At 33.5% G+C, this 7,879-nt stretch overlaps 3 protein-coding genes across 3 annotated transcripts in view; all 3 read right to left on the bottom strand.

Moving 5' to 3' along the window:
- The window catches only part of LOAG_10812 (hypothetical protein), a gene marked incomplete at both ends in the record, with an annotated part of 2,587 nt that extends 782 nt beyond the window's left edge, over window positions 1–1,805 (bottom strand). The window contains 5 exons of the mRNA XM_020448234.1: window positions 18–172; window positions 305–583; window positions 678–788; window positions 1,003–1,186; window positions 1,500–1,805. Of these exons, the coding sequence (XP_020301603.1) occupies window positions 18–172; window positions 305–583; window positions 678–788; window positions 1,003–1,186; window positions 1,500–1,805 (1,035 nt within the window). The remainder of the gene's footprint in view (window positions 1–17; window positions 173–304; window positions 584–677; window positions 789–1,002; window positions 1,187–1,499) is intronic.
- Window positions 1,806–3,890: 2,085 nt separating this feature from the next.
- Window positions 3,891–5,705, bottom strand: LOAG_10811 (hypothetical protein). The gene is made up of 4 exons (XM_003146335.2): window positions 5,508–5,705; window positions 5,094–5,198; window positions 4,672–4,772; window positions 3,891–4,383 (listed from the first exon to the last, which is right to left on the bottom strand). Exons 1-4 carry the CDS (start codon window positions 5,694–5,696, stop codon window positions 4,248–4,250), a joined length of 531 nt encoding a protein of 176 aa, XP_003146383.1. The 5' UTR covers window positions 5,697–5,705; the 3' UTR covers window positions 3,891–4,247.
- Window positions 5,706–6,934: 1,229 nt separating this feature from the next.
- The window catches only part of LOAG_10219 (hypothetical protein), a 2,096-nt gene continuing 1,151 nt past the window's right edge, over window positions 6,935–7,879 (bottom strand). The window contains exons 3-4 of the mRNA XM_020448110.1: window positions 7,380–7,591; window positions 6,935–7,112 (exon numbers count right to left, since the gene is read on the bottom strand). Of these exons, the coding sequence (XP_020301718.1) occupies window positions 6,977–7,112; window positions 7,380–7,591 (348 nt within the window). The 3' untranslated portion in view covers window positions 6,935–6,976. The remainder of the gene's footprint in view (window positions 7,113–7,379; window positions 7,592–7,879) is intronic.

Genomic DNA, 7,879 nt, shown 5'->3' with positions numbered 1-7,879 from the left:
GAGTAAAAATTCGCGACAGATGGTCCAGAAAAGCCAAGTGTCCATGGTATTGCTGGATTGCTTGTTCGTCCAACATCATCTAGCACGCTTCCATTTGGTGTACCGAGTAACGCGGTTGTACTTGAAAGTTTTTGTAATTTAGCCAGTTCAATTGGCACTCCTTCATTTTTTTCTGGAAGCAAGCAAATTAAACAAATTAATGCTATTTGTAATTTAAGACGGACAGGAAACTGATTAATATGATATTAGTAATCACATCGACAGTAAGACATCAATAGACAAAAAATCCACATAATAAACAAACTTTGTATAATAATGCCTGGTCGTCCAGGAGCACCTGGTGATTCTTGGAAACCAGGAAGTCCTGGTAGTCCAATAGGACCGGATGGGCCGGGTGGACCTGGATGGTAGAGTGAATATCCACGAGGACCTTTCGGTCCAGGAAGACCAGGTAGACCCTTTAGACCTGGTTCGCCAACTTCACCTGATGGACCTGGAGGACACGTCATACATACATTTTCATAGCGAATGTCAGACTTGAAATCTCCAGGGATTCCATTTTTGCCCGGTGCACCATGAGTACCTAAATAGTATGGTGAAAAATTGAATAGAATAATTATTCATTCTTATTTTCTACTTAGGAAGTATTTAAATTTTATAAAAGCCTTTTAAATAACTTTTGCCTGGTTTCCCATCTATTCCAGGAGTTCCCGGAGGACCGATAGGGCCAATATTACAATTACAGCACCTTTCTTCTTGCGCATTACCACTTGAATATTTTTGATTTGCTAAAATGAATTAGAAAGGTTAATAATGCAAGCACGACAAGACAAATTGGTAGTTAATAATTAAAAAAATTGGAGGGAACTTCCATCAGTCTAAGACATGCATTCAACTTGCAATTTAGCGCATTTAATATATGCTTGTCGAAGTAAATTTTTTCCATTGGAACATGAAATTATTCAAAATTGAGAAAATAAGGTGGAAGGATCTTTGACTTACCCTGCCTTGGGTGCGAAAAAGGAAATAAGATCGGAGCCCATCCAAAAGTGTTGTAATGTGCGATACGATACGGAAAACGCTCTTGGTAACGAATACTGGGGTCACTGTTATGAGACAACGATGATCCGTAATGATACAGAACTTGCCGTTCTTTTCGATTTTTAACACTACCTTTTTCACGAATCTAAAATCAAATTTATCAAGGATTCTATAACTTCTTCATATAGATTATTATCATTTAGCAGAAGTACGACTAAAGCCCTTACGAAACTATCTCTAATAAGTTTCACTATCTCAACAAATTAATGAATATCTTGACAAACAATATGTGAATGCTTGACGGCCGAAACTATAAGTCCTTTACAGTTACACTTTGGGAATACGGTCATCCAAGTATCGTACTGCAGTGAAACACCAAAATTCAAATAAGCAGTCAGCAAACAAAAATTAAATGTTATGAAAGATCTAAAGACTAAAAATTGGCGATCTTGTGCAACCTGAATCAATTGGGACCATAATGATAGCGACTGGTCGAAGCAATAGCCAATTTCCGGTTCCAAAACCGATAGGGTATATTGTATATAATAATAAAGCACTGGTATCGCAAGTGTTGTAGTAATGACAGAAAATAGCGCCAAAATTACTCCAAAAAATGCTAAAATCCGAAACGATTTTGCCAAAACACGCAAATCAGTCAGTGAAACTGCTTCTACAACCGTCATTTTATGTCCCTTCAAGAGCATTTCATTCTCCTCGCTATTATAGCCCCAATTTTCCGTTGTTACGGATTCTGTTGATGACATTAGATGTAGAATCAGTCTGGAAATGTGTAGAAGCAAGAAGATATGAAAGGAAATCTAAGTGCTTTTAATACTCTTTTTTGGTACTCAATAACACCAAACCATTTGAAATATACTGCTCTACACCTAATAGAAACATGTAACGAAGTGGAGTCAGCATAAATTTGAATTCAGTTGACGACGAAGGCCGGCTTATTCTTCTTTGTTTCATTTTCATAGAAAATGTTAGCGGAACAATTATCAGTTAGTTTTACGATGGGATTATCTACTATGATCTGATGATCATCAAAAATCGAATGATAACCGACTTTTGACTACTTTAATATTTCCCAAAATGATAGGGAAATATGTAGATATAATTAATCACTGTTTAAGTTCATAGTAAATCGAATTAAAATTAAGTAATCAATGTCGTAGACAGTTTTAAAATCACAGGAAAAAAAAGATTGTCGAAAAGAATAAACATATAAACAAAAACTATTCCGAATAATCATCAAGGCTTCCTGTTTATTTTGTAAAGTTGAAAACGTGAAAAAAATGTGGATATAATAGGTGGCTATGTCCCTAAGACTTGTAAATCCCCAGAGCACCTTATCAAAGCAGCTGTGCATACGTCGCTTTTTCCATTGAAAGCATGCATTGTTTCTTTTTATGGGACATATGAATCCGCACAGACTTCTTGGGATATTCAGGAAGATAGCCGATTCCTAATTAGCATTTCCTCAAAGTAAATAAGTCACTGTCTTAGAAGCCAGAAAAAAAGTATGACAAATAAAATTTGAATAATATCCCTACGTCAAAAGTTACGAAGAAACCTTTGGTTAATGAGGTTTCTTTGTAACTTTTGACACTCCTACAAATGTCAGTTATTGATAGTTATCCTCAAGAGGTAGTCGTCAAAAATTAGGAACCAGAGGGGTGAAATCTTCAGCGCTGGAGAAAACAAATGCTGAGACAAGGATCACTCAATATTATAGCAGCTGTAATTTAGACATTAACAGTAACAGGTTTAGATAACCTATTAAAGCTATTAATCCAAACTTGATGTTCTCAACTACTTATGTACCTTATTATATTAGTCAGAAAATCCACCAGCAAGAACTATTGAAACAGAAAATCCACTAGCAGGAACCGTTGAGAGAGACATTTGTAAAGCATTTAGTAGATTGTCATTCTATTCTTTACAATTGTTCAATCTGATCTAGGAGATGTACAGAATTTCAAGTGCTCGACACACCGTAAAAGCACTTATTTAAATATCACTATATTATTGCCCACTTTCACCACAATTGTAAAACATGCAGATGAGGATAGGTACCATGATCTCAACAACACTACTTCCCACAAAACTAGAATCATTTCTCGTCACAACTTCAGATTTTACTCTTATCAAACTTTTGCTCCTATAAACACCAAAACTACGTTGCATCAAATAAAGATAGTCAAAAGTATAGGAATTCCAAGAACGAACTGTTTTAGAATTAGACAGGATAGTGACTTATGGCAGAGCGAAATTTGCTCGTAAAAGTTCTTTTGCTTGTAAAAATAAATTACTGTCTTTTAGTTGACTTCATCAGCTTTACACAGAAGTTGAAACTGAAGTCCTAATATCGTATAAAATGAACCTTCTGCACAATGCCTCATGCTTTGATTGAGACAGAAAGTTGAGAAATTGGTTGGACCAGTTTAGATCTCTCCATTAATTCCTATCTTCATTATCTCATCCCATGTACAAAAGCATTCGAAATGAAATCTACTTTGTTTATTTGTATACTTTCCAATTGCAAATTCGGAATTTTCGGTTACCAGTTTTTCAATACTTTTCATTGGTAATTGTTCGTGAGAAAAGCTATCGTTGAAAGAAAAAGAATAAGGATGAAGAATGAAAATTTGGTCTATGCATTCGCTATTACGATAAGAAAAAAGTGATGTAAATAGCATAAATCCTATACTTCTGCCTTGGATGAGAGAACTTTCCAAAATCTGCTGATCTGAAACTTTCCCAATGAGCTTCATTTTAAATACTAATGGCTATTCAAAGAACAAAAGAAGCCTTCTCGTATTTTTGAAGCTTTTCAATATATCACGCCATTTTATTCACTCATCTTGGTTATAATTTCAGCAGTGATCTGCTGGATGAGCCCTCATTCCTAATTGTGGGCATAAAAAACTTCCTATTGCTAGAAGCATGTTTCAAAGCATAAACGTATAGTAAAAAATGACACTTTAAATACCATATAAATATTCTAACCTATTACATACAATTACAGCTCGCTATCCATTTTTTGATATGAATGACAAAATTATGCAAAACACAGCGATACAAATGAAGAAAAACATCACGAATCGCAAAAAACAAAGTTCACAAAGTTACAAAGTTCACAAAATTCACAAAGTTCATCTACAAGTCTTCTCTTGAAAACGCAAAACGTCCTGTATATGAAACTATGCATTTGTTTTATTCGTTTCCTTCACTTGCTCAAGCTTTTCTACAACACTTTCCCATTCCAGAACCTGATAATGAAGCTGCTCCAAAAGTATCACAAATTTTTCTTTGAGATCCACTACACTGCTATGATGCCTGATAAAATTCAGAATAAAAAAAATGCGGAAAACATGAATAGCAGCAAATAAACTATCATCTATTATCTTTATGATGTTAAGTCAAGCCTCGCAGAATTTTATTTTTATCCAAGTGAAAACAATTTTATCCAAGTGAAAACAGTTTACCAGATGTGGGTGTAAAATAGATAAAATTAGAAGAAAGTGGAAATGAGTTTTTTTACTACAAAACCGGATTAATTTAAACTGGAATTATGTTTATACTAGCAAATTATTATTAAAATGAAGAAATATTTAAATTACAAACTTTTGCACATCTAAAGCTGACTCATTGATTTCCTTTTCGGCAGCATCGAGTGCTGGTAGATGATGGCTTACATTTGCAATTGATTCAGATTTGAACACAACCTGTAAGGAAACAGTAAAGATTGCACAAAATGATTAAAGTCAAATTAGACAGATCATCAGTAATTCCTATTCATTTTGGAGAATAGTAATCAGATTTTCACGCTATGAAGTGGTAAATTTGTTTCCTTTTGTCATAAAAACAGGAGAAAAGGTGTTAAAATTCCTCAATAAATTTTTGTATTTTTTTTCAATGAGTTTTTAGCAACATCCTGCATCCATGGGATCAAGGACCTGCTTCCTAACCCCTAGTTTTGGAATTTATTGACTGGGATCTCCAGGTAGTAGAAGCAGTGTACCAAGAGTTTAAAATATCGAGATAACCTCGGAATCTTTCTGAAACTCCTCCAGCAGTCTAACCCGTTCGAACATTAAATCATAACCAAACTCTATTTCTCTTTTCTTTTCCGCTGGGGTCAAATAATCACTCTGAAAGTTTGAATACCTTTTGAATAAAGTTTGAATATTTCGAATAACACATTGATTTTCCAGTAAGCAAATTGGATTTTTAAATTATCTTTATACCGATAATAATGTATGACGAGTTGTATACTGTTGGCATATCATTCAGATATCAAATGATGATTAAAGGAGTGAGATATTAAAAGTTCTCCGAGATCGGAAGATCAAGTGAGAACGAGTAACCGATACAATATCTTTTCTGGTGGGGCATCTTGGTAAACAGTAAGATAATCAGATATTTAAAAATAAAAAATGAAAGCAAAGGGAAAAACTAACACCAGTAGCCAGATCAGTGATTTTTTTCATTACATCAGTTGGAATTTTCAGCAGGAAGCCACAACCAGCTTCAGATAACTTCTTTCGCAGAAGAGTTAATTCCTCACTTACATTTATAACGTTCCCTGCTTTGTGCAGACCTAATCGACCTTCCAATTTCACTAACCGGTTTTCCAACATATCCTCCATTACCTGATATGCAAAACAACTGAAAATTTTGGGAGATAACACTATCACCGACGACCCTCAAAGCTTTGATTCAATTAATGTGAGCACTGACGCTGCTTCAAAGAAAAATATTTAAATTGAAAATATTTGACTAAATTCGAATGGACTATTTTCTACTAAATATCCCAAATGCCATAAATCTACTCTGCATGTTACGGTGCATTATAAAAGAATGAAGCTCATAAGTCCACAAATGACATTTTTCAATTAAAATATTTAATCACTAGATATTATTGGACAATGTCCTTTATGAGATTACTTTTACATGAATGTATTGAAATTTCTTCCCAAAATATGATTTTATACAGATCAGCTACAAAACTTGCAAAAGAAGAATATCACTATTTTATATGCCTAGACAGCAAAAATATTCATCTGGTCGGATTCATCCACTCGTGCAACATAATGATACCTTAATACAATTAATTACTCAAATGCTATAGCACTATTTAATTTACAATCCAGTGTAGCCCAAAACCTAAAATTTCACTGCAGATAAATGTACACAATTATGCAAAAGAGAAAAAAACAGTGAACGACCGATAAAAGGACTAAAAGAGGCCTCTGAAAGTTGGATAGGTTGGTCATTCTAATATCGAGAAAAAAGTTAATTGAGCCAACAAAAGATTAGAAAAATCAAAAACAGAATGTCGCATTCACCGATTAGTTTATCGTTTAGCAATTCTTCTATGCCTTTAATAAAGTCTTAGTATTAAGAGGTTTAATACAGAAAACATGTATTTACAAACAACAAAAAAGGGAAAAAATTGAGTATACCAGGTTCGGCACTAATGCAATCCTTTAACAAATCTACTTGTAAATACCTGAAAATACTCCTACAAAATAAACTAAGACGGTCACGTAAAAGTACGTGGAAAGAAAGAAGATTAAAAAAAGAGACGGAAATGAAAAGATTTAGAAGGAACAATACATTCCTACCGTTTGTTTTTCCGCTTCATAACATGAAAAACATAATAAAAACATAATGAAAAACATAAAAACATAATATGACATAAAATTCAAATTCATTAATCATTCAAATGAAATACTGCCATTAAACATATCATGAAGAAGAGAAAAAATCACCGACTGTTCAAAATTAAACTTTCTGAAGAAATACGACGGCAAAGACTCAGTATATGGTCGTACAACTAACTTCCATATATTATTATAAAATTTCAAAAACCTTTCCTTAATTGCAGGAATGGAACTCTTTGTACAAGAAATATGTGCAATGATAATTAATTCGAAAACTGAAGCAATATTCCAACAGCGACTACTGCGAGAACCAGGGACTGCGCTAAAAATCTTAAACAGTCGCCAAAGACACCGAAGTTCTGCCAAAGTCCATAGTACATTTCTATTACGTTCGTTGGTCTGAAGTTTGAAAAAAACAATTTTCAAAGAGATTCTGAAAAATTTCTCAGCATTAATTTCCTAATTTTAGAAAGGAAGAAAAGGTGAGAATAAAGCAATGGATCAATTAAATAATCTGCAAGTCTTTCTATAAAAATCGAATATGCGGCCAAATTAAGAGGAAACAGTAACGAGGGTAAAATTGTAATTACTAGATTACCAGTAATTGTAATTACTAGATTACAAATGGAATGTATATGATAATGTATATACAACAAAATAACTTGCTTTTTCCTGTTTCTGCATTGACAGTGGGCAAAAAGCCCATCGAAACTTGACTGTTCCGTGCAACCAGATTTATTGTCATCCAGTGAAATATTATATGATTGTCGTCGTTCTGGAACTTTTAAAACTTTGTATGCTGTAGTCAGTTCGACGAATGCATCATTGCGTCGTTTCACCTCTTGATCATTTGAGCAATTCTTCCTGTCTGGATGTAACTAAACCTTGGTTCTTTTTCTTCACTCATTAAGTTCCGAAAACAGCATGAAATCATGCAATTTGATCATTTGTATTTAGATTTAAATATTAATATTATTTAACATGTTATTACTAATACTGAAAATTTTCCCCTTATTCCTATTTCGATCTTCAACCTTTGTATTTCTAATACTTTCACTAGTGCTATTTTCTGCTGACATTATTTAGCAAGTGTTATTAATAGTGGTCAGTTGACTTGTGATATTAGAATTTAATCATATGAATCCCTTCATTTTATAATTAAAAGT

This window comes from Loa loa (assembly GCF_000183805.2).
Source record: "Loa loa unplaced genomic scaffold supercont3.9, whole genome shotgun sequence".
Taxonomy (NCBI): domain Eukaryota; kingdom Metazoa; phylum Nematoda; class Chromadorea; order Rhabditida; family Onchocercidae; genus Loa; species Loa loa.
This window is presented reverse-complemented; position numbering and strand designations above follow the sequence as displayed.